The sequence below is a fragment of the Charadrius vociferus genome, unplaced genomic scaffold (assembly GCF_000708025.1).
Source record: "Charadrius vociferus isolate BGI_N301 unplaced genomic scaffold, ASM70802v2 scaffold257, whole genome shotgun sequence".
Classification (NCBI taxonomy): domain Eukaryota; kingdom Metazoa; phylum Chordata; class Aves; order Charadriiformes; family Charadriidae; genus Charadrius; species Charadrius vociferus.
Genome location: NW_009649473.1, coordinates 2,544,290 through 2,569,439, shown reverse-complemented (window position 1 = coordinate 2,569,439; position 25,150 = coordinate 2,544,290). Strand labels below are relative to the sequence as shown.

At 48.1% G+C, this 25,150-nt stretch overlaps 1 protein-coding gene across 2 annotated transcripts in view; it reads right to left on the bottom strand.

The window, feature by feature from the left end:
• Positions 1–2,571: 2,571 nt before the first annotated feature.
• PLXNB1 (plexin B1) overlaps positions 2,572–25,150 on the bottom strand; it is a 38,442-nt gene continuing 15,863 nt past the window's right edge. For both annotated transcript variants that reach the window (XM_009889875.1, XM_009889874.1), the window contains 26 exons: positions 24,232–24,354; positions 23,165–23,258; positions 22,789–22,955; positions 21,582–21,733; positions 19,559–19,664; positions 17,782–17,918; positions 16,971–17,147; positions 16,608–16,776; positions 15,216–15,458; positions 13,670–13,846; positions 13,184–13,332; positions 12,693–12,793; positions 11,654–11,871; positions 11,287–11,465; positions 10,464–10,530; positions 9,734–9,880; positions 9,067–9,244; positions 8,087–8,190; positions 7,347–7,431; positions 6,443–6,609; positions 5,215–5,375; positions 4,834–4,981; positions 4,043–4,107; positions 3,876–3,951; positions 3,428–3,502; positions 2,572–2,881 (listed from right to left, as the gene is read on the bottom strand). In XM_009889875.1, coding sequence (XP_009888177.1) covers positions 2,777–2,881; positions 3,428–3,502; positions 3,876–3,951; positions 4,043–4,107; positions 4,834–4,981; positions 5,215–5,375; positions 6,443–6,609; positions 7,347–7,431; positions 8,087–8,190; positions 9,067–9,244; positions 9,734–9,880; positions 10,464–10,530; positions 11,287–11,465; positions 11,654–11,871; positions 12,693–12,793; positions 13,184–13,332; positions 13,670–13,846; positions 15,216–15,458; positions 16,608–16,776; positions 16,971–17,147; positions 17,782–17,918; positions 19,559–19,664; positions 21,582–21,733; positions 22,789–22,955; positions 23,165–23,258; positions 24,232–24,354 — 3,570 coding nt within the window. In that variant the 3' untranslated portion in view covers positions 2,572–2,776. The remainder of the gene's footprint in view (positions 2,882–3,427; positions 3,503–3,875; positions 3,952–4,042; positions 4,108–4,833; positions 4,982–5,214; positions 5,376–6,442; positions 6,610–7,346; positions 7,432–8,086; positions 8,191–9,066; positions 9,245–9,733; positions 9,881–10,463; positions 10,531–11,286; positions 11,466–11,653; positions 11,872–12,692; positions 12,794–13,183; positions 13,333–13,669; positions 13,847–15,215; positions 15,459–16,607; positions 16,777–16,970; positions 17,148–17,781; positions 17,919–19,558; positions 19,665–21,581; positions 21,734–22,788; positions 22,956–23,164; positions 23,259–24,231; positions 24,355–25,150) is intronic.

Genomic DNA, 25,150 nt, shown 5'->3' with positions numbered 1-25,150 from the left:
CAGCGAGGGACCTTCAGTGCGTGTCCACAGGGGAGGAGGAAGCCGGTATCCAGAGCACCCCGGACAGATGGATGGGAAGAGATGGGCTCTACCAGCTTTCCACCCGCACCGCACCTGCGCTGGGCAGTGCCTCCTGTCCAGCTATGCGAGGATGAGCTCAAGACGTTAAATAAGTCAATCACCTATGTTTAGCTCTATTTTTCAGTCTTGATTATTGCTCTAACAAAAGCAGACTTTCACAGATACGCTCAGAGAGAGCAGATCATTTCCAACATCCAGGAGCACCACCGAGAAGCAAAGAGGACGCGGAGCCCGCTGCCCCACGGCCTCAGTCAGCCACGTGGGCAGAGGCTGCGCCCTCAGCAGACACCTGGACTCCTGTCACTACCATTCCAGGAGAGCCACCAAATCTTCCTCCCTTTGCCAATGTGAGGTGGGTTCAGAATTAAGCCCCAGGCCACTCTTTTCTGGGAAAGCGCAGAGATAATTCTGTAAAAATAGGGGCAGACATTAACCCTCTGCAGAGCCATAAATCCAGCAGAGAGCCTGTGGCTCCCGGCAGACACTCAGCAAGTTGGAGAGGCCACAAACTACGCCTTGCTGCCTGGGGCAGAAAGTCCATCCGTCAACAGACAAGGGGACAACGCTTCTCTGCTACTATACCTGCACCTGCCTCAAACCGAGGAATCGCCTCTTGCAGTTCCTAAGGGAAAGGGCTTTACTAATGTGCATTGTATCTGCTTTTTCCCATCTGCCAGTCCTCTCCTCCACCCAGCTTTTTTAGGGCTGATTTTATCAGATTTGGTCGAGACAGAGGTTTCAGGCATGCTAAGTTCCTGTAAGTTTCATGGAAATGGGTGGTTGGGCAGGAGCAGGACCCAAACTGGTGCCCGCCTGGGGGAAGAAGCAAACTCTGCCCCCCTCTTTCTGCCTGGCAGCAGCCAGCCGGCTCGCCTGCTGCTCGGTACAGCAGGACGGAGCAGGAGGTGATGCAGGGATGCTGGATGTACTCTGGGCACGCAGAGTACCAGGGAATACTGCTGAGAGGGTCACAGGAGAGAGCTGGCTTTGTAGGAAGAGAAGCCAGCGTTCGCTTGTTGTTATATTGCTCAGAGAACAGTTTTGCAACCGCGCAGCACTCGGACAAAGCCACAGGGCTGATCTGACAGGCCTGGAATTGCCGCTATACGCAAGGTGAAGAGAGGTAGGGACGTGGTCTTGCCCTGGTTTAGCTCTGGCCCCGCCTGGCCCACACAGTCACCACCTGAGGGAAGTGACAGAGGAGTCAGACCCAGGCACGCAGGACATCAGCGGGGGGCGAGAACAAGTAGGGCACCCTTATAAATACAAATTTGCTCCCAGGAGGGCAGAGTACTGTGTGCGCAAGGCGCAGGAACTGAGGAGGGAGCAGCAAGGAGCTGCCCAGTGACAGCTGGCAACGAACCGTGCTTGTGCCTGCTCCGGCCTCTCCTTCCTCGCACAAATCATCCCCATTTGCAGGACACCTGACGCTCCTTGGGAACAACGCAGTTGTGCTTGATGGCTTCCTCGAGTTCACAGCTCACCAAATAACCCTTCTATGTGCCACAACGGGAGAGTTTGGGAAGTGAAACAGAGTCAGGCGTAAGGCAAGCCTAACAGAGGAGCGCACAGCTAAGCATTGAGCTGAGCTGTGGGGAAAAGCAAGCTGCTGTTACAACAACGGAGACATCTACGAGTTATCCCTGCAGACAAAGCAGTGGAGAAAACTTTGCTCCAGTGCTGACAGACGTTTGTCAGTAGAAGTGCACAGAGATACTTCTCCAAGAAAAGCTTTGTCTCAAAGCCACAAAATCAAACATTCTCCTTCAGCATTTAAATACATTAACTTTCCGAGGGTATTTACAAATCCAGTTCAGAGCAGCAGAACAGCTAGACACCAGAAGAAGGGGAAGTGGCACAAGGCATTTGTGCTTTTCCAAAGAGCAGGGCAACCTCTGACCACAAGGAACCAGGGAGACGGATCCCGAGCTGGGTCAGTGGAGACCGAGGCGAGCCAGGCAGCGACTCTCACGTGCTGAATTTGTCCTGAGGGAAAGGGTGAGGGAGTGCTGTCCATTTACAGTAGGCCCCTGGGCAAGCGCGCTTGCTGGTGAGCATGTTACGTCCAAGCAGGTATCGCGCACGAGCTGTCAGAGACCAGAACACTGGGGAGCAAGAGACCTTCGCCATTGCTCTCCTTTCTACATGCAGCATCCGGAACCAGTGGGGACATTGCTGCAAGGAAGTTTCTCAGGTGGGACACCGCAGGAGTGCTCGCTAGCTGGGGACAGAGGTTAGTACAGCTGTCAGCCTGGGGAAGGCTTCCTGTGTCCCCGCAGAAGTGAGCGGCTGCGGCAGGGAAGTCTCCCAGCACTGGCAAGGGCATCCGTGCAAGACCGAGGACTCTACAGACACAGCGCTCGGCGTTGTCACCTGGCTCTTCAACAACGTTTGGAAACTTGGCACATTCACGGAACATCTGTAGGAAGGAGCTGTGTGGTCCCCCTGACGGTCTGCCAGAGGAAACCCAAAGTTTGGGGCTTTTTTGTGTTTTGCTTTTAAGAAGAAAAAACTGTAAAAAAATAGTCTCCGAGATGCAAGGACGCTTGTACTTTGTACTGCCTTGGCCATCCCTGTTCATGTCACCTGCGGGTTCCTTGGAGAATCTGGTTCCAATGGCAGCAGGACACCCTGTGTATAGCCAGGACGAGCACTGTCCCCGTTCAGCCAAGGGAGAGCAGTCTGTCTGCGCCTGTCACAAATCTGTGACTTTATTCTCCACAGCTGCTGCAATCTGTTGTAGTCTATATCCGAGCTGCATCTTCTGTGCTGTTGGGTCTTCTTCCAAGGCAGTAATGATCTGCAACGAGACAGAGCTCACTGGCAGCCTTCCTGCAGCACACTGCACTGTCAACCAGCCCAGTTCCACGCACGGTGGAGAGCCCCAAGCTGGAATCCAGCGTGCTCAAGACTAGAGAGGGTATGTAGTAATTCATGTCAAATTAACCATAAAATAAGTATTCTAGATTCATCCTAATAACTTATAAACTTCATAGTGCAAAAAGAATGCTAACTTCTCACCTAGAAATGATATCTTTAGTAAATGAATCTGAGCTAACTGCTTTTCATGTTTAAGTAGAATATTTGGATACCAGAGTCAAAAAAAGAGAAGAGTACATGAAATCCCAACAGCCTCCAAGTTAGACATAAGTCCTTTTTTGTGATTTCCTCCTCCCTCTTTGATAAGGATAAAGCAAACATATGACATGGAAGTTACGCATGCCAGTGAACCAATACACAGCGTTGTAATAGTCTGTCTGCTCTTAATTATTAATTTTTGTAGGTTTTTTGGTTGGATGGTAAAAGGAGAAGGGCATGTTCGTACCTGCTAGAAACACACACTCACCTGGTCGTAGTACTTATTGATGTATTTGTACAATTCATGTAGAGCCACCAGGGAATTGAGGTCACCTGAGTAATTCTGATAAGAGAGGAAGTTAGACAAAACCACGAGACACCTCACAATTGTTCTTCTAAATTCTGCGTCCTCACAGCTCATTAGAAAATGTGCCTATTACACAAAGCAACAGGAAAGGGAATTCACCAGTAGTTCTTAGCAGAGGAAAAATCACACGTACTCCTTGCCCTGATCCTTGACTAGTCTTTTCTCTTCAGTGCTAGCTGGGCAGACCCTCGCCCTCCTTGCGGTGGGCAAAAGCAGATCAGCCACTGGGAACAGTCAGTATGTCTGAGCAGAACTGCACACAGCTGGAATATCTCATCTTTGCATTACTAACTTTCTCTTACATGCACAGGTGAGGGGCCAGGGTGACTTGTGATATTATTTTATTTACCCGTGATAGCTCAGCCAGGGCAGAGTTCATCTCCTGGTCACTGGCAGAGATGGTCTGACGAATGTCCGCATAATACCTATACAGTGGTACACAGACAATTAAGTGTATTGTTCCTCCTAGCATCCTTCTTACTGCTTAAACTACGACTCCTTACATTCATTGCTTACCTTTCCACCATCTGCTTGTAGCGAGGAATGTCCCGGGCATAGAGCAGCTTATTGATCGGAGAGTCCTTGAACATCCAGAACCAGAATTAATCAATCAAAACCAAAAAGCTCCTTCATCATGTTGTGAACTAACCTTAGCCGGTAACACCATCACTGCCATTTTCTGTCACTCATTCAGGATTGGGAACACTTATTCTCTGTATGGAAAGGCACTTCAAATACCAGGCTCCCTTTTAGTAATGCAGTCTGAGGAACCATGAGATATGTTGGTGAAGGGACCTCAGGGATCCCTAGTCTGCCCTTCCATTTTGAGTCAGGTGATCACCAGAATGAGATCACATTTGCTATGGCTTTGCATAGCTGATTGCTGAAATCCTCCAGAGATCCACCCATTCCATCTCTGGTGACCTGTGCAGGACTGTTCCACTCTTGGCACAGGGTGAGTAGTGGCGGTAAAAAGTTTTTCTAATGGCCAACCTGAATCTCCCAAGATGCATCCTGTGACTTACGCTGTCTGCCACAGCCAGCTAGACTTTAGCTCTGTCCCCCGAGTAGCTGTAAGCTGTAAATAGAGAGTACCCCTCAACAACTTCTGTGTGCTAAACAAAATCAGCTCCTCCCTCCTCTCTTCCCAGGAGTCCCCATCACTCTCCAGTGCTCCAGTGGCACATGGGAGCAAGGATGGGCCTGGTCTGCTGTCCCAGAGGTGCTACATAAACATTACTGCCTTCCTGGGGCAGCACTGCTCAACTATCTGTGCCAACCGTGCTCCCTTCTCCCTCTGTACTTACCCGCCCTAACTTATGGTCAGCTATTGTACAGGAGTCCATGAAGGTCTGCGCAATGACCAGGAGCACAGCATCTACGTTATCTGACGTCTGCACATCAAAAACAAACTGGGGATTCTTGATAATGTTGATCCAGAACCGCAGGGGCAGGCTGCAGAGAAGACAGAAGCGCAACAGGGTATCAGCAAAGGTAGCAGCTGTGGTGCTGAAAGATACTCTGTACATTACTGCATCTCCCAGCTTCGCCCTCGCAGCAAAACCAGCTTTCCACACCATGCTCCGCTGCTTTGCACTTCCATTTTGCTCCTCCTCAATAGGCAAAGGTGGCCATCAGCTCTAGACAGCTTAGCTGTGCCTCCTCCAGAGCCCACAGGAACACCATACCTGTTTGTCTTCCAAATATGGATGGTCTCAGGGTCTGCGATCCCGTAGTGTATTGCCTGCTCATCCAACAGGTCAAAGAAGTATTTGACTGCCAGAGGGACAGGGCGGTTGGTACTGAGGATCACCTGGAACAAGTCATCCACAAACTTCTGCAGAGTGCCCTGTGGAGAACCGAGCAGGGCAGAGTCAGCACAGACAGGAGAGCGGAGAGCCCAGGCCTCACGCAGATGGGCAGTTACCCTCTTCTGCTCAGCAACCTCCCCATACCCATCCAAAGCTACCTCCCCTCCGCTGCAAGGGGCGGCAGCAAAGGAGAAAGGAGGCCCCAGGGGTTTCTGGAGCAGAGGCCAGGGAGAAGCTCATGAACAAAGCAAAATGCAGAGGGGACTCAGATGTACTCAGAGCCGCTGCAGGTAAAGGGGATTGCTGCAGAGGAGAGAGCTTGCAACATGATGGAACGGCACTGAACCGTAGAGACTGCCTAGTGGAGGGGGACTGCTCGTTGCCACCAGCTGTATCCAGCCGGACAGGAACAAGGAGAAGAGGTTTGCTCAGCAGCAAGAGGAAGTTCAGTAAATGTAGGAAGAACACAGGCACTGCCTGGCTAAGTGCCTGGGCTGTCCCTTGAGGAATGGTACTACTGCAGGCAGCACACTGCTGGGGAACCTGGATGACAAAAGCTGATCCTTTGTTGAGAACAGAGCAGAAAGACAAGTTCCTGGGTCATTTTTTTTAACAATGACACTGGAATAAAGCAAAAAGAAGAATGCGAGCAGGCACTATGCCCGATTTATGACTGCAGCTGAATCTGTACATGGCTGGTGTGTACTATTAGCATCATCTTGCTGCAGCAGGTAGCAGGTCATTCCTATCTTCTTGGCCCTGGGTGGGGTGGAAGGTGAGCAGACATGGCAGCCCAGTGGACACTGCTGCCAAAGAAGCTCTGCTGTGAAGCACGGGGTACCCACTTTTTATTATGGGGCACACAAAGACAAACATGGGGTGGGCGCAGGGATAAAACCATTTCTCACTCTCCTAGGGGCTCTGCAAAACTTAACCCATTAGTAGAAGTTTGGCACTGCAGTGCTGGGATCAGAGGGGAAAAAACCAGCACGTGCATCAACCCAGGCAAAGGGGCTCTTCATCTTCACACACATCCCTGCAATCTGCCAGGGGATATGAAGGCAGGCAAGATCCCAAGCACAACACAATCTGTGCTTCTTCTCACCTTCATTGAGAGCAGACGTGTCAAATAGATCTCCGGGATTGCCTTGGCTCGCTCCCGATCTCTTAAGCTCCCACGCCGATGCTTGGGAAGCTCTGGCTCTTCTGTTGGCTTTACCAGGTGCCAAAGTTTGATCCCACCTTCATCTGCATCCTCCAGCATTGGTGTTTCTAAAACAAGCAATTGTTTGCAGATGAATGTCAGTTCTCTGACAGTACACCTTGGCCAGGTGATCCCCAAGGAAACACAAGATTTCACAGTATAATAGAAACACAAGGGGGAAGGAACCTCTGGAGGCCTCCATCCCGCCATCTGCACAGAGTACAACTGTTGCCAGCATTACAGCAAGTTGTCTTTGTCCACCCAAAACCTTCAAGGTCTTGGAAACTTCCCCAGACAGAGATCCCCCACTGCCCCAGTGGTCTGTTCCAGGGCTGCACCACCCTTTTTCTGAAGTTTTTTTTTCCACGTCCAATTTGAAACTGTTAAGCTGCAGCCTGTGGCTATTGTCCCTTGTGTCACAGGAGTATCCATGGAGCTGTTTGCTCTTCCAGGCAGTAAGGTAACTCCCTGGCATCCCATGATCAGCCTTCGGCCACGCTCAGCACCTGGAGGTACTAAGACTCCTACAAGTTGCAGACTGTGCTCAGCCCTAGAGAGTCAGAACTAGATAATTCTGCTTATCCTGCGTTTTCATGCCCAGCCTGGCTTTCCTTTGCTCTCATACTCCTTTCCTTTTCTCTCATCTCACCTGCCCAAACTTTCGATTTCCTGACAGTTTTACGAGGGTAAAAATTGTGTACCAGCCTTCTACAGCAGCATAAAATTGGTGCTATGGCAGGAGATTTGTCCCACTAAGTGGCAACTTCTATAAAATCATTTTACGAGAACAGGACGTCAAACTCACTCTCTCCTGGGATGTAATCCTGATTCTCCCTATGGATGTGCTTGGTCAGGCGTGGGACCAGTGCTACTGTTGCTCCATCAGGCACCTGCACACAAGCAAAAGTCAACATTCAAAACAAATGACATGTTTCTCATCAGCACAACAGGTGAGCGCTTGTAGACCAGAACAGACTATACCATAACTAGAAATAGGGACAGAAACAAGAATTTTGGGACACCATCACTGTCTTTCCTGATGGTGGGATAATCTTGTTTGTAGCAATTAAAAAACTGACATGCACAGTATGATGAAGATGATAATACTCAGGGACTGAGGTCATTCACATCTAGAACAGGTTGCAGCAAGGTATGACATACTGGTGCGAGATACGACACATTGGTGCAAGGTAGTTAAAAAAACAACCCCTCTTTCCATTCCTAGAAGCTACACCATCACCTACTCCGTGATTTGGACTGAAACTTTATCAGATCCAGCAGCATTGCCTTCAACAGCCACCAGGCATGAACTTGTCCGTCTCCTTCCAAGCTCTACACCTGCCTACATCTCAGGTGCAGATTAAGGAGGGGGCTATGCTTCTTGAAGTCAGAGTGCAGGCCACAGCACTGACTGAATTTGAATATGCTGCTGCAAGAAAGCTCTGACCTTTTGACAGTGATCCATCAGGAGCCAGAGGCACAAATAGAGCATAACTGTGTAGAAGATGAGGAGAGAGACAAGGCAATGATAGGCTGAGTTCTGACCTTGTAATGCTGAAGAGTGTTCAGGCGTTTCCAAGTTCCTTGAACGACAGATGTCACATCCTCATCGGACAGTATCAGATGACCTGCCAGCCCCGATCTCCACTCTACAGCCATTAAAACACAGAAAATTAAAAGATAAACTGTTAGTTGGAGCCATCTCTGAAGTCTGCTGTGCTTCAACCTGGCTGACCTTGTTACACACCCACTGAGCCTCGTCAACCTTCGCCCATGTTACTTCAAGGACAACATAACCTGAGCAAGTGCCTGTAACAATGCCGAGTCCTGCAGTCACAGGACAGTCTCTCTGAGCGCAGGGACAGGCAGCCCCGTGGCCTCCCAGGTTCCACTCACCAAGTTCCCACCAATTCTGTCAACTTGTGACTCTTCAAGCAGGTGAGTCAAACCACAAATATGCACCGGCAGTCCTTATTAGCTGCTATTCCCCCAGTACCTGCTTATTGATAAATGTCACCACTATTCAGCAACAGCCAAAGATGGGAAACCGAGTGTTTTCCCTCACAATGTAAGTCCTACCATTTATTACCCACTGTGTGCAAAATCCTCCCTGACATACATTACTGAGATGCTGCCACTGACTTCACTGGCAGGAAGAGCCAGTCTATGACAATAGCATCTCTGTGACGCGCTCATATTGTCCTCCCCTCCTACACATTCTCCATGGTTTTTTTTTTGTGTCCCCTTGCCCAAGCCATTGACATGGTCCAAGTCTGGCAAAGGACACCATGAAATGGAAGGGGCTGGACCCAGCTGCTTCTTTCCCACCCCTGCCTCTTGCTGTTAGCGTCTTTCCTGCGTCATGCCCTGTTGGGTCCAGCCAGAGTGCAAGATCCTTGGTCAGTGACTGTGCACACTCAACAGAGAACGACAAACGTCATGCATGCCAGGGTGGTGCGCACAGGTAGCAAATGACCACTCTTCCACTTGCCTACTGAGTTTTGGCACCAAGGGGTTCTGCTCACCGAGGTCCAGGGTGTCTGGGTCTGGTCGGTGACAGTATGGTGTCCCTTTGTAGATCTGATCTAGGATTTTCTCCTTCACCTGTGTTATGGTGTCACAGTCTAGCACTTTCGCAGAAATCCCTTGGGAGTCCTCTGCCCCTCCTGCAGCAACTCCTGCTTGCGTCAAAGCATTTAATGTCTGGGGAAGAAAAGGTCACAGCTACTCAGCTGATAAGATTACATCTGACGCATTTACACCTTTGATGGTTGGCATTAAGGTAAGTTAACAGCTAGTCCTTTCACTGGAAGAGTTTTGGAAAAGAAAACATCACAGATGTTAAACACTGTTCTCAGTCTGGTGTGAAGAGCTGGAAGCCAGTTCAACAGCGTTGGGGAGGGGTTTTGGTGTGCCATCAGCAATTTCATCCCCTGTTTCCAATTTCATCCTGTTTCCAGACATAGCATAGCACATGCACTGGGTTACTGTGGTGATGGCTCCTATCAGCCTAGGGCAAAAGTGCCTGATTTAGCAGAGCTCTTGCTCATCTATGGAGTTGTGCTGCCGGGATAAACCTGGCTCTCGGGAGACTGTGGCAGGATGCTGCCCTCATGCCCCAATAATGGGAACAGAGACATTCAGCCCTGTTGCACCAGAGAGCCCAGAGGAAACACATGATTTGGTGCTTACCAGGGTCCGGTACTCCAGGTCCTCTCTCAAAAGGCGGTTGTCATTCAGGGTATATTTGGCTTTCCCTGTCACCCAGTCGACTGGCCCTTTGTCCACCTGGTGTTTGATTCCTCGAAACAGCATGTAAAGGGGCTCCCCGACAGAATCCTGGCACAGAAAGAAAGGAGTTTCACCGGAGAGAAATTCACCTTGCTCCTCCCAGCAGAGCCCAACAGCTTGGAAACATGGACACCCAAGGAGAGGAGGAGCAGGACTGAGGGTACAGCAGCTAAGCCACAGCGGGCAAAGACAGAGCCTCTACCAACAGCTCCTGCTCAGTGCACGGGGAAAGTACACAGGCTGACTACCAGGTGGACGCACAAGACCCAGGCGTTGCTCTGCCTCCGCATCACTACTCTGAGAGTCTGTCCTGGCCACCTCCTCCCCAGGAAAGCAATTAGATCAGAATCTGTCCTCCCCACGAACAGACCAGCCTATGGCCAGAGTATCTCAAGATAAAGGAGGTACGCTGAGCCCTCCATGATCTGGCGAGACATCCGGGACACAAGGAGTGGTGTTAATGCTGATTTAAGTGTCCCTGTCCCCAGTGAACAGCCCAGCTCTCTCATTCCTCACCCTCAAATACAGGATGTCTCTGGCACTGTTTCAGCTACAAGCGAGGCACAAAGCAAAGCTGTGGCCGTCTCCCCTCTTTTGGCCCCTCTACACCACAAAGGGACAAAGAGCTCACCCTCACGAATGCGTACAGGCAGATGGACATCCAGTTGGTTAACAGCTTCTCTACCACTGTTTCTGTCCTGAAAGAGAGCATGAGGTTGGTCACAGGAATACGGTGCAGAGCAGGGAGGGATTTGGGGATAAAGATCACTCCCCTTGAGAAAAGAGCACACTGAATAATGATACAGGATCAAGGGAGAGGAATAAAAAAAAAAAAAAAAAAAAAAGGACTTTAGAGACCAGTAAGGTTAATGCTTTCGGTATCACTTATTTGTGATACTTTTCAGCCTGAAGGAGGCACCAAACTACTGAAGTGGAGAGACAAGCAAGCAGGGGACAGAGGAAAGCCTCTGGTAGGTCTCAAACAAGGGAAACTTGTTCAGATCAGAAGGATGGAAGACAGGAGGTTAATGGGGATCCAAACATAGGAGATATTTTAGTTTAGCTTCCAAACAAGGCATGACTGTGAGCACAGGGACCTCTAAAGAGCAAAGTGAGATTAGCAGGCTTGGCAGAGCCCTAGTACCCAAACACAAGGAGAGAGCTAACGTACAGGAGCTTCAAAAGAAGAGTAATTTGGGGTGGGCAACTCCAGCTGTCTATTCTTTTCACACCTTTCCTGCTATATTCCCTACCAATTGTTGACTGGAGAGAGGGGTATCATTACTACTGCTTCCTCCTGTTTGATGCATGTTGTCTGGACACACACTGGTCTTACAGCTGCAGCACATGCCATGACCTTATCCTACTCACAGGAGTTTCAGAGCTTGCTAGATGGGCAGAAAGGCTCTGTCCCCTCAGGTAGCTCACAGTGGGACCACAGCTGGCTCACTCACCTCCGCAGCATCAGCTTGGGGTTCTTGGCCACATACTGCTCCACAAGGTCATTCAGGAGTGTTTTGAGGATGTCGGTAAAGTACTCCAGCTTCCCATGCAGCGACACAGTGAGCAATGATGCTACATAGGCCCGGTCTCTTGGAGAGAAAGTGCGCTGGATTTCCAGAGTGTGGATGAACTGGTGGGGAGAGAGATAAGCCAGTGTGTAAGTCTGCTGAAAACAAGGCAGTCACAGCGACTGGCTCTTGGAAGAAGTGGTACAGGGAGCTATTCAGGAATGAGCTTTAACAGACACTGCCTGCTTCCTGCTGCCAGTGACGTGGCCCTGACCCCAAAGCAGGCTGCAAGCAGAGAGAGGGACATTACCTTGGTGAGGAAGAGCTTGCTGTTGAGGAGGTTGGAGAGCTGGACCAAGCCCTGCTCCACAGTTTGCCGCCGGCACTCAGGGATGTCCAGGTCCCTTTGTAGTGGTGACTCACGGTGGCCCGGGAAGAAAATGCGCTCTGCGTAGGACTTGTAGTCCAAGAAGGGGATTCCTGTGCCCACAAGGTCACTTGTGAGGTCCATCATCTCAGTCATCAGGTCTAAGGGAAAGGAAACGCCCATGAGGTTGACTACATGATCACACAACTGACGGTGCAGAGCATGAGGTGAGTGCGGGAACTAGGGCCAGCAGGATAGGATTAAGGAAGAGGAAGAATGTTTCCTGTCAGGAAGACGCACATTGGGGTCCCATTGCTAGAACATTTAAAACTAGCCTAGGCACTGGGAGAAACCACATGAGGAAACTTCCAGCCTTGGGGAGGAACCAAAAGGTGAATTTGGGGATTACTCTCATTTAAAGTCAGGGGCTGGCTTCCAGTTTTATAAAGATGAAGCCACTGTTCAGCACAGATCTGTGGTTACAGGCTTTACCTACACTAGGGGTAGAGTATTAGAGTTCTCCTGCTCCTCACTGCTTCCCACATTAGTTGGAGATTACAATCCGAGTCACCCCCACAGTTTCAGAGCCCCAGGTCTCCCACACAAGGGCTCACTGCTGTAAGCAGCTGAAGTACAAGGTATGTGGGCCCAGAACATGGGATGTAATTCAACTTGCCCTACACAAAGACCGGACTAGCTGTCCTTAAGATGTCTCCAAGTGTGCTGTCTTGACCTTTAGCTCTTCATCTGAGTCTGGAGGATGAACGGAAGAATGAAAGGGGCCTGTATAGATCACTGTGCTCTGAATTAAAGAGAAGAATTTAAAATGGAAGAATTTGGCTATATTTTTCAATGCACTGGCACAGGATAAAGTTATTGCCTGCTCTGAGCTACCCAAACAAGTATGCAGGAATGGACAGGGCTGACAGTGGTTCTTCAAACTTCCCTGAAGCTGCTAGAACCTAGGAGCTCAGTGACTGACCTGTGAATTCCTTTTTGCATCTGTCCCGAACACTTGTTTCCAGATTTTCCAGCTGGATTTGAACTTTCTTGTAGTCTCTCAGAGCCTGTTTGCTTTTCCTCCTGCAATAAGAAGCAGAATTGTTCCCAGTGGCCCTAGCCCAGGGATTGTCCTTGCCAACTGTTGTGTTGCTGCCAAAGACTCCAGGGCAACTGGTGCTGAGGTGATTTCTACTGAACATCATCTTTGCAGAATACCAAACAGAGTTCTGTAAACTAGATGTGTCTCTTGGAGCACCTATTAGGTGTGGGCTCTGAATAAACTATAGTGCAGGCTGCGACCAGCAGGTGCAACACGCCTCACCCATCCAACAACACCAGGGGCTCAGAATTTGGCACAAAACAAAGAAAGCTGGGACCTTGTTTAGGCCCAAGATGTACACGCTTGGCCACATCCACTGAATAATGTTGTAGAGGAACTTAAAGACCTCGTACAATGCCAGAGTTTCTTACCTATATATGAAGACGATGACCAGAACAATCAGTGCCACGAAGGATGCACCAACACCCAAACCAATCTGTGCCTCCAGCGGGAAGGTGAGCTGGCTTTCTGTGTCGTACTGCACTCGGCCCAGGAGGAAGTTCAGGTTTCCCATCTGGACCTGTACAAAAGCACGTGCCACGACGGAAGCTCAGTGCAATGAAATACAAAGCCACAGCGCTTCTCCAGAATGGGTACAGGTGGCATACAGCTCTCTAGCAAAGCAGTCCCACAGCACAACTCCTGAACCCAGCTATACCATTTGCTTCCAGGCGATGTTTGGCACATAAGAGTACAGTTGAGAACAAGCTCCTTGCCATCCCTGGTACTTCCCCCCTGTCCCCTACCAGTGCTTCTGCCTCTCCTCCACTTCCCATCCCACTCCCCGCCTCTGCCACTACTTCTTGCTTGTGCTTCAACAAACAACAGGATTTCTTGCGGTACTGCCAATCTCCTACCGTGAACTCCGGGAGCAAGTCTGTGCCCTCCCGCTTCGTGCGGTGCCGTGGAGCTGGCTGCTCAGAGGGAGGCTCACAGTAGAGATGATTCCTTGTTAGTGTCTTCACCACACAGATTCCTTCCCCAATCATAGCCATAACTTCATCCTTGGAAATAGCCAGATCTAGATTTTCCCCCTGGAACAGATGTGGAACAGCACATCAAATCAGAGCAAAAAACAACTCTGCATTTCCATGGCTCCAGAGAAGATGAAGGAGATCACCACCATAGGATGAAAGCAGCTTTTTTCTCCTCTGACTAAGCTGGCATCTGAATTGGCCACAGAATTTCATTTTGTAAGCTAAAAAATTCACTTGCATACAATTTAGATTATAGCTTTAGGACCCGTAGCATGCTGCATAAGTACAGTTATAAATAGCCTGTCTTCTTAAGGCTCTTCAGCCACAGCACAACTAAGCTCAACTCTTCACTCTGTGTGGATATGCATATACATACACACAACATGTATATATTTGAAAAGGTAGTCTCATGTCAGTTAACCTAAGCACTCAGGTGAGTCAATCAATGCCTTTCGAAGGTGTAACACATTTATACTGTTATTCTTATCTGCTACACAAATCTGCTTTAATTTTGGGGGATTAATCCTTCTTTTTTTTTTTTTTTTTAATAAAACCATACTGACTGATGTTAATTACATTTTCATGTTTTAATGCTTTCTAATCTGAATCCTGCAGCAGCGTTTTCATGCTTTTGCCCAGAGCTCTGTCAGGGTATCCTGACAGGTTGGTGGATCAACCTCTTTGTTCTTTGAAAGCTTGCATCTTTTTAGTTCTCTTTCACTCTTCTCAAATTGCCCTGTTTCTCTAAGATGCATTTAATACCAATGGCAGCAGTCTAGACATTTCTAGATTAGTACACCCTCACTGTTTTTACTCATGTGTGAAAAAAGAGCACGTGGAGAAAGTGAGTCTCCAGCTGCAGTCATTAACTTTCTTAATGAGTAGTGGACTAGAAAGTACCTTTCCATACAAAGGAAATGCCTCAGAGATTTTTTTTTAATCACATGTACAGAAGAAAACATTAGCCACTCTACCCCTGCATGTCATCTTTAAAAAGTGATTCTCCTACCTCCACCTAGTAACAGATCTTCCCTACTGCTGCGATTCTTTATTCCTAAGTTGCTTCTAGAGGAATCTTCAGAAGTTACCAAAAAGGTGGCAGCTGAGAATAGGATGTGGGTTTTATTTAGTACTAATATCTCATATACAAATAGTTTATTAGGACTAAAAATGAAAAAGCACAGAAGTTTCGACAAGCCCTATGAAGCCCTTAACAATTATTTATGGGCTCAAGAGGCTTTTTTGATGCACTCGTTTCCATCTTCTTATGTACCATTTCTCATAGGCTGAAGTAGATGTGCTGTAGCAGGTTGTAAGCCTGTCAAATGCTTTAGAACTTTGGCTGCTGCATGACACCAATTTAAAACACTCAGGTTAGAAACATCTTTGTACAAAGAATATTATTTCCAGCTATTTTTTGTGTTACCTCCACAGAAATAACACTTCCTGGCTTGTGACGATATGGTTTGGCAGGGTCTTCAGCATTCAGTGGCTTTAGGATGGGGTTGACTTCGTAAGAGAAAGGCATGGGATGCAATGAGTTGAAATCAAAGCTCAGATTATCCAGAATAAATTCCAGTTTGATATGGACAGTCCGCAACAGCAGGTTAATGGCTGGAGTTTTGCACAGGATCAGGTAGGAGGAGTTAACAAGACATGGTTCTTCAAACTAAATACAAAACAAAAAAAGTGTCAGTAGTGAAACACTAACGCTTCTCCTGCAGCTCTGCAATACTTTCCAACCCTGAGCAATCTGGGGCCAGTCTGCATTCCTCTCATCTGGAACAATGCCAGAGGAACTCTGCTTAATTGTAGAGGGGAAAAAATCCAAGATCTGAGGAATTCCCCATGTTCCTTTAAAGAAAGCTTTCATAGCACTAGTTTCATTGCAAGTACCGAGGTCTCAGCAGTGGGAATCAGCTCTGACATTCCCCCGGCAGCAGATTCTGGAGGGGCATCAGCTTAAGATCTCCCTGCTCTGACAGAACGGAACCAAAGACCTTCAATGCAAGGCTGATTTCCCTGCCTGAATGCTTTTGTGAAAGAAGTGTTCCTTCATCCGGTTGGATATGTTCCATTTCACATTTGGTGAAAGTACTGGAGTCCATTTATTTTCCTCCCCTACAGCCAATAAATGCCTTCCTAAGAACACAGGTAAAACCAGCTGTTATTACTGCATGTGCATCAGGAGCATATTCTCCCAGTTTATGTACAGAGAGCCCTGCATCGTTTGCACTAACAATGCAAATCCTTCTCATACGTTGGCTACCAAACACCCTCGGCCTCTGTAAATTCTGCTGCATGCTCTGTGACCTTCATGATCACATCAATACCTCTGTAGTGACCCATCCCAGGACACTGGCAGCAGGAGAGCAGAAAACATTGGTGGAACTGGTAGTTTCACCGAATGCTGCCTGTTTTTGTATCTCAGGGTGAAAGAGACCCCAGGGGCTATAGAGATGAAGTGAACTATACAAAAGGAAGAGTCTGGAGCACAGACATGCTGAGCCACATGAGCTCTCTAGCTCAGCTGTAGATTTCTTTATTTCCACCCTGCTGTCCTGCTGTTTGTGTCCCACATCACAAGTCCTGCACAACTCTACGCAGAGGCAGACCCAACTCATGGAAAAGTTTGTGAGAGTGCTTAACCTCTCAGTCTGGCAGAGAAGACTTCCATTTGGCCAAGACTGTTGGAAAATCCAGGCAGATAACAGCAAGTGGTGGGGGGGGAAGCCTTAGGGAAAGAAAGTCTGCCTCTTCAGAGCAACACATCAACCCTTATGCACCCTCAGCTCCAGTGAACTCTTTGCCATGCTACCTGCTGGACGCTGCACAGAGCATCCTCAGGGCACTCGGTGTCTGGGATGATTCTGCGCCATCGGCCCAGTCCTCGGCGCCGGCGTTCAGATGGAGAAACTGTAACTCGGATCTTCGGTTTCTGTACAACATCCAAGTTGTATCCATGAACTCTGAGCACTCTCCCTCCACTGAAAGAGAAAAGTAGCTGATCTCACCCACCTATTATTCATTAGCTCTGGCTTGTCCATGCTCCCACCATTCTGCTTGTGCTCATTCCTACTAGCCTGACTTTACCCCAAAGTGCAACTCAAACAGATGCCATTGGTGCTGCAGTACCTGCCTCAGCACACAGCCCCGGGGAAGGCACACTCAGTCTTTCTACCTGAGGAAGCTTTTAGGTGGCTCTGCAAAAGTGATGTTGGGATCCAGAGTATATCTGAAGAGGGAACCTTCCAATCTCCGCTCTTGGTCCCCATATTTGATAGTGACTGGGAGTTCTGCAGACACATTGCTGGGACTTGTCTGGCATGCCAGCTGATCCTCCGTCATCTCAGAGAGACTGGGAGAGAGAAGAGAGAAGAAAGGATTAACACAGCCACTGTAGAGACAGATTTTATAGTACTACGCCTTGCTTTTTGCAGACAGGCTGCAAACCTCTTCTGGTATTTTCCCAAATTTAATGCTGAAAGGTCTCGTGCCTTATCTAAGCAAGCAATAATCACTGGGCAGTTGTCAGAGAGCAGCACGTGGACAAAAAGCAGGTACAGCCACTGTCCAGACTGAATAGACTGGAAACATGCTACCAAGGCGTGTGCACCTTCTCACCAGCAGTGCTGTCAGGTGTACGTGTCCCAGGATGGAAGAGGACAAGCAGCTCTTAGTGTTAGTCTGCAGGAGCCAATTGCACTTCCCCATTAGCAAAAGCAGAGCTGTCAGGATGGGGTATAGTCCCGTCAAAAGACGTGCAGAACAGAGGCCATGAAGCACTGTTCACATTGTGAATGTGGGCAGGAATGTAAGATGGTCGAGGTTGCTGCCACGACCCTCGAGGGGAGGATGTCCTGGAACACAGAGGAGAGCAGAGCTCCAACAGCCTGTGGTAAGGGCTGAGCCAGGCAGCATCACACCCTGCAGGGCTCTGGGAAGGACTCAGGGCAGTGCACAGCCGGTACATTGGCAGGCTCTGATCTTACATGTGGCAAGGGAGGTCTCCAAGCAGGACACTGATCTCATTAGGATGCCCAGTCAGCAGCTTTGAGCCCAGAAGGGTAAGGCAGGTTCCTCCCGCTTTGGGACCCTGAGTTGGAACAATGGATTTCAGCTCTGGGTTCTAGAAGAGGGAAGGGAAAAAAAAAAAAAAAAAAGGACATGAGTGACAAGGACCTCAAAAGATAAGGCAATGAAAGAAAACAGCAGAACATGTTCAGTGACCTCCAATGCTCTGAAAATAGAAGCTGTAGATCCCAATCACAGGCAGGCCTCAGCTAGGCTCCAGCAGCTACCTTACGGAGCAGAGGCAACAGAGGAGGGATCAATCACACTGGCAAGAACCGTGAATCAGGGACCAGTCTTTCCACGGACTGCAAAAGGCAGATGGATGCTGCAAGCAGCAGAGCTGTGAGCCTCACACACAAACCTTAGGATTAACAGTTCAAAGGGATTGTTCAGATCAGTAACTGGATTAATAACTCAGGTTAGGAAAAACAAGGTAGCAAATAAATTGTCTGTTTGTCTAGTAGATGTGGAGATTACCAGCAGGGAGCCCTAAGAATTTGTGTTGAGACCTGTGCTGTTAAACATCCTTGTAAGGTGACCTGGAAAGGGGAAATGAAATTTGATAAATTATTCAAAGTAACAAAAATTTAGTACCACTGAGAAACTGCAGCAAAATTTAGAGGAACCAGGCAGAATGGCACAAGTAAGTCAGTGCTGATAAATGAAGATCAAGATACAAGAAGTGAGGAAGACCAGGGAAACTACAGCAAAAACCCAACCCAACCACATGTACACAGTTGTGAGTTTCGAAATAGCTCCTGCCCATTCAAGAATGCTTTGGTACTGATAACAATTCTACCAGCACAGTTCTCAACAAAAACACACCAAGTGGTAGGTATTACTGGGAAATAAGGAAAAAAAAAAAAGATTTTTATGCCACAGTAAAACTTCCTTTTGCACTCACATCTTGAACATAGTATGCAGTTCTCATCACCCTGCCTCAAAATGGTGATAATAGAACCAAAACCACGAGAAGAGCAACAAGCATAACCCAGTATATCAAATGGTTCTATACAGCCAAAAATGGAATAGCTTAAGACTTTTCAGGCACCTCTTTCCCCTTCCCATGGGAGATGGAGACATGCAACTAGGTATATAACTTTTAAGTTGTACAGCAAGGATGAAAAGCAAGCAATTGTATCTAAAAATTGCTTAAATATTATTTCATAGTTGCTGGGGTTAAGATATCAAAAAGTTATCAGAAATGCATTTAAAAATAATAGGACACATCTGCCCATACAATGCACAGTAACTTTGCACTTACTGCCACAAGCTGCTGAAGGTCAGAAGCTAAAAGTGTGTTCAAGCATCAATTTCCAAATTAATAAAAGGAAAGTCAGAAGTCTTAGTAAGATGTTAAGTCATCAATAAAAACAATCTCCAAACCAGAAAGATACTCTGTGTTTCCTCTTTCTTTAAGCATTTAATAGTAGCCATTGTAAAAAAATAATCACTAGACTACAAAGTCTTTAGTATTACTCAGTACAGCTGTTCTTGTAATCTAAAGGGGTGTGGGGGGAACCAACAACAAAAGAAACCCCCAAAACCACCACACAACACAAACATCAGAAAAATCAGATAAAAATACCAGCAGCAAGTGCCTGGTTGAGTCCCATAAGTTCATGCAATAAAGAGTATTTAGCAGAAATAGTGGAAGAATAGGGACAGGTATTAAAGAAGCAATAGTTACGTTACCTGATAGGTGAAAATATGCCCAGAAACTCCACGTCCTCCTCCAGGCACTTCCACCACGATGTGCCCAGATCTCTCTGTCCAGCTGCCACCAGTGACACACACGATACTGCAGGGCAATCCAAGAACAGTGTCACACCGTGGAAGAGCAGATGAGCTGTATCCATTGCATCATGTCCTAAAACCATCTAGCAACCACAGCTCCCTTCTTCCAGCCTTATCACATGCTTAGAATATCCAACCGAACATTGAGAAACACCTTCAAAAGCTGGAGTAGGTGCAGCATAAAAAAAGCAGGGGGTGGTTCCAAACAGGCCCACCCTAGAAAGGTTATTCTTTCTGGGACAGGTAGGATGAAGCCCACCGTATCGCAGAAACACTAAGAGTCCAAGAACTCGGGTATTGTCCAGACCTGATCAAATCAGTCACATCTGGAGCGACCCCAGGCTAACAGTGGTCCATCCACACATTAGCGCTGTGTCTGATGCTGAAGAAAACTCAAGACTGTGGGTTTAGCTGGCACCAGTCTTCAGCCAGTGGCCTCTGGGACCAGCCAGTTCCCCTGCTCTGCACCACCCATTCTTCCCAGCCCTTTTTCAAGCCATAGTTTGGTATGGGAGACGCTGACAAGGTGAAAAGTCCAGTTGTACTTAGAACAGGGCAGCAAGGAATCCCATGGTACAGAACCAATTTGCTAAAAGAAAAACTACTCTGCAGACTTCCCAGCCTTCCAACACAACATGAGATTAATTTTGTCTGGGCCTTGCTCAGGAGTGGGTTCCAGGTTCACAGCTATATCCCCCCCTCAACCAAAGAGGCTCAGGAATTTCAACTCAGGCAGTGCAGTCCCAAGCCAGGACCCTGTGATGCCAGGTGATTTACGGATGCAGAACAAAGACAGTGCTAACCCCAGAAAGATTATGTTCTAATTTTAGGATGAAAACAGAAAGCAGATGGATCCAGACAAACAAGGTGCACAGACAGGACAACACTGCTCAACACAGCAGGCCATTTCCCAGCAGGATCTTACCTGGCTCCCAAAGGGAAGGGTGCTACAACTACTGCTACCATGGAATGAAAAAATGGGTTTGTGATAGCTCTGATGAGAGGTTACTCACAATTGCTCTCCTCTTCTCCTGACGGTTGCTTGGCTCCTCTCCCTCCCTTGTCCAAGGGTCCCACCTACCTGCCCTGCCACAGGCCAACTACACAAAAATTCCTTTTTCCTTACTTCCCAGCTACCCCCAGTCACACCTCTCAACACCTGACTACACTGTCTTGTTACATGGCCCTGCCCAGACACACCAGCTATCCAGTTCCCTATCACTTACATTAGCTGGATTCAGCTTTCTTTCTGCTCCTAATCCCCCTCCTAGACACTACTTTTACAAGCATTGTGTGACCTGCCAGGCACGGGTAGCCACCAGAAGAGCGGCACAAGGCCCACCAGGACTCCCTGGTCTGTCCCTGGTTGACAGGGTCTTTTCATTGGATTTCTTCTGGGAGGTGGAAGTCTGGCTGGCAAGTGAAGAATAGCAGTCTAGGGGTGTGCCCACTCAAGCAGACGCAAGTATCTGTGCCGTACCTCCAACCACGTGTTCCCATCCTCACCCTGTGTTAGCATGGCCAGGATATTTTTCTTGCAGTGACACTTGCACAAGCCATGTTCTTTGCTTTTTTTTTTTTAAAAAAAAAAAATCACCCTGTGTCTGGGAGAGACACCCATGAAACTGCGTGGTTCTGAGCCTGTGACTCCCTGATCCAGCTGGCCTGCAGGCTCTGTACTGGCAGCGTGGTCGGTATACGGCAGCACTGTTTGGCCATCGCCTTGTACAGAACCTTCTCTCTTTCTAAGGTCACCGCCTGAGTAACTAATCAGACAGTGACCTTACTCAGGGGCATTCCCTGCGGAATGGGCAAGGCTCAATACCTGCTACAGCAAAGGCAATGACATCTCAGGCTGGTGTCAGCAGCCAAGGGAAAAGCCAGCACCTGCCTCTGGGAAGAGGTTTCGCAGATACTCTACCTGCTAGAGATCTCATACTCTTGAGCATCTACGGCACAGGGAATTCCTGCAACAGTGACAGTTTCTGCAATGTCTTGATGTTTCTGCCCGAGGTTTGAGCCAGTGATGGTGATTCTAGTGCCACCTTCCACTGGTCCAGACAGGGGGTACACCTGCAAAGACATCCGCGCATGTGTAAATGTCACAGTATCTCAGACCTCTGCAGTCTGGCAACTGATCTACAGCACAGGGCCCTTCAACTGCCCCATCACAAACTCTGCCTGATCGGGTCACTGCTATGGATTCCTTTTACTGGCTTGGACTAGTACCAGGTTGCACCCTCATCAGAAGAAAGGCCATAAAGAACACACCAGTTGGAGCCTTCTTTCCCGTACCTGGCTGTTGCCAGCAGTCTCCCCCCAGAGGTTGCAATCCACTATAGGCTTCTATGGCAAGGACTGCCCTGCTTTGCTTTCTCATCAACATGCTGACCAATCCACAGGGCATTTCTGCTGAAGAGTGGGAATGCACAAGCCAATACATGTTACTGGTATTGAAGCAGCAAGCACCATTCCCCCCTCAGCATCAGTATGACAATGAATTACATGCTGCACAAACGTCAAAGCTCTGTCCCTGAGCAGCATCCAAGATAAACTAAGACAAGATGCAGCACATGGATGTTGTGTGCCACTGGAGGGAGGACAAGCTGACAGCAAAAGGGACACATGGCTACAGACACTTGTCATGTCGCAGTTAGCAAGAAACATTTAAAATAAACAGACAAAAATAATTAATTCCAGTAACCTGTCATGCTTTTCCCATCCTTGCTGTGCTGTTATCATTAGGTTTTGCCCTCCTTTACCTCAGGCTCAGTTGGGCCAACGTGTTTCAGGGTCTGGCTCGGGACAGTTGGAGAATCCAACCTGTGGACCCTTTCCCAGCTCCTGAATGATTCTGCTCCTTCTGGCATGCCAGTTTCAGCTTGCATGAGATACAAATGCATCTTTCCTGACTGTTCTCTATCGGCAAGCTGAAAGCCCAGCACAAAAGTCTAGCATCCTCACAACACTGAGGGATCACAGTAGTATAGGACTAACTTGTTCTTGAGATGGCCAATGTATTATTGAGCTGCACTGTTCGCACTCTGAGTTCTCAGCCCTTTGATTTCAACTGGAGAACGGAGCCCTCCTTGCCCCGGGCGCAGTATACTAGGGAGCAAGTTACTCACAGAGTGAATGAGGGGTGCTGGACACAGGTCTTCTATCTCTTCCTTGCAGGAGCTCCTGAAGATACAGCTGGGGTTGTCACCTCCACACCACACACAGTTGTACTTCGAGTCAGCTGTTTGGCAGCGGCTACAATCAGTGTGTCCCACAGAGCAGTTGTAAAAAGTCACTGCAAAGGAGAAAAATTTAGAGGCATCTGCAAACATCGCCTCGGGCATAGCATAATCCAGCAACTTGGCATCTCCTCCTCCCTCCCCTGTGACAAGCAACAGAAATGAGGCTGTACATTTTCCGTAGTTTCCCTGTGATAGGACTACTACAGATGCAACTCTTCCACCTCATCTGCTGTATTTTTACCGGGAGCTGTTGCACTCCTACCGTGAAGATCTGCAGCACTGTCCACTCGAAGATGTCGTTGCCTCTGCACAAACACCACAGCGTTGAATTCGAGTTGAGGTGCTGTGTAACTGTACTGCAAAGACAAAGACCATCAAGACAAAGGACTTAATAGAGGCACAAACAAGCCAGCTGAACAGGCAAAAAGCATCAGCATCCATCCTGCGCAGCGCACCGGCACATACAGCCTATACGGAGCTTCCTGTGAATGTAGACAAGGCAGTGTTAGCTGGTGCAGTGGCAGCACAGTCCTGTCCTCACTGTTCATGCAGTCACAATTCTGCTCTAGGAAGAGTAGCAGGCATTGGTTCACTAGGATGAACATTGAGAACAAATGTGTGCTCACAACAATACTTCTCTAACCTCCCAACTGCATTCCTAAATGGCTAATTCCTATCTACAAGCCACCTGCTCAGAAAACTGCTCAAGCTGGCATTTCTGCCATTTCAGTGGAGCTGAAGATGTAGGATTACAATTGGACTGCAGGCCTTGTGTGCACAAGAGCTTATGCTGTTCTTCTCCCTTAACTACATGAGTTTGTGAACTAAAAATATTGCTTCTGCTTGCAAATCTTGCCCTAGGTAAAATGCACACATCATCCAGAAATGTACATGGCTGTTTTAATTTTGCCTGTTAATCTTACAACCCACAGGCCAGCTTCCACCACTAAGAACAAAACTGATACTAATAGCATTTTTCTTTTCACAAAAGAATCACCATCCAGAGAGCCATGAACAACAGTGCCTCAACCTAAAGCAGAAAAGGCACTGTCCTGGCAGGTTGCAGTGAGTGGTGATTCGGAGACGACATCATCCCATGCTACAGCAAATGCAGCAACAGGTCATGCGGTCCAGACTGCAAGTTGAAGATACCTGTACCACCAGGCAGCAGCATCACAGATGAGGGCGCCCATAGTGCCAAACATTCTACAAATATTTTTGAAAAATACGCTCTTTTCTCCAAAGAGCTTGCCTTCCAGCCTGCTGCTTTGCTGAGCAAAACCAGCAGCAGTGTGAACTCTGAAATGGCATCATATTCCAAGCACTCACCTGGTTCATCTGGCAGGTGATATAACAGAGGGACCGGTTTGTTTCTTCTCCTTCCACATAAGCATCCATCACCACTGTCCTCCCCTCCAAAATCAGGACACACTCATAGTCCCACTGCTGGTCCTGCAGAGAAGACACACATGGCACCATTTCTCAACTACACAGAGCTTCCTGCTACATGACAGTGCACTCCTGCCTCTCCAGTTCAGTGCCTTTGACCAAGGCACTTACTGTGCAAGCAGTGAGCTCCTCTCATTCCCTTCGTTATGCCAACTCTATGCTATATTCAAAGGCTCTCTATGCTGTCACTGCCTCCATGTATGAAAGGTAAACCAACACAAAACAAAACACCTAGAAGGGAGCACGTGTATGTCAGCGTGGGGAGAACTCAGCATAGGAGGAGGAATTAAAGAAAAACCATCGGGACTGTGAAGTTACGCCTGTATGTCTCTCTGAAACACTAGCGTGGAAATGAAGAGCGGAGTACACAGATTAGGGCAGTGCACCTCAAAAAACGCTAAGTGTGTTTTTCTTCCCTCTTTCTTTCTCCTGTAAATCTTCCACCTAATTGCTTAGACACTTCCTGTAAAAAAGATGGATATGCATCTAATCACCTCTGCTCCTCTGAGCAGTGCAGTTTATCAGGTTTAACACAGAAAGTAACAATTAGTTTGTGGGCTGCATGCTCTGAGGTGGTTGTTTGTAGAAGTTACTAAATCAGTCTTCTGTCTTGAGAAGCAAAGAGAATTTTTATCAGAGGCACGCCCAAGAAACATCGCTTTCAAGGCAGGATTTCCCCATTGAAGAAGTTTCAGGTACGACAGGAATAGCCACATTAACATGAACATGCCAGAAAGGAAAGGGAACAGATGACTTATCTTTAGCATATGGAGACACAAACAATCACCAGAGATTCAGC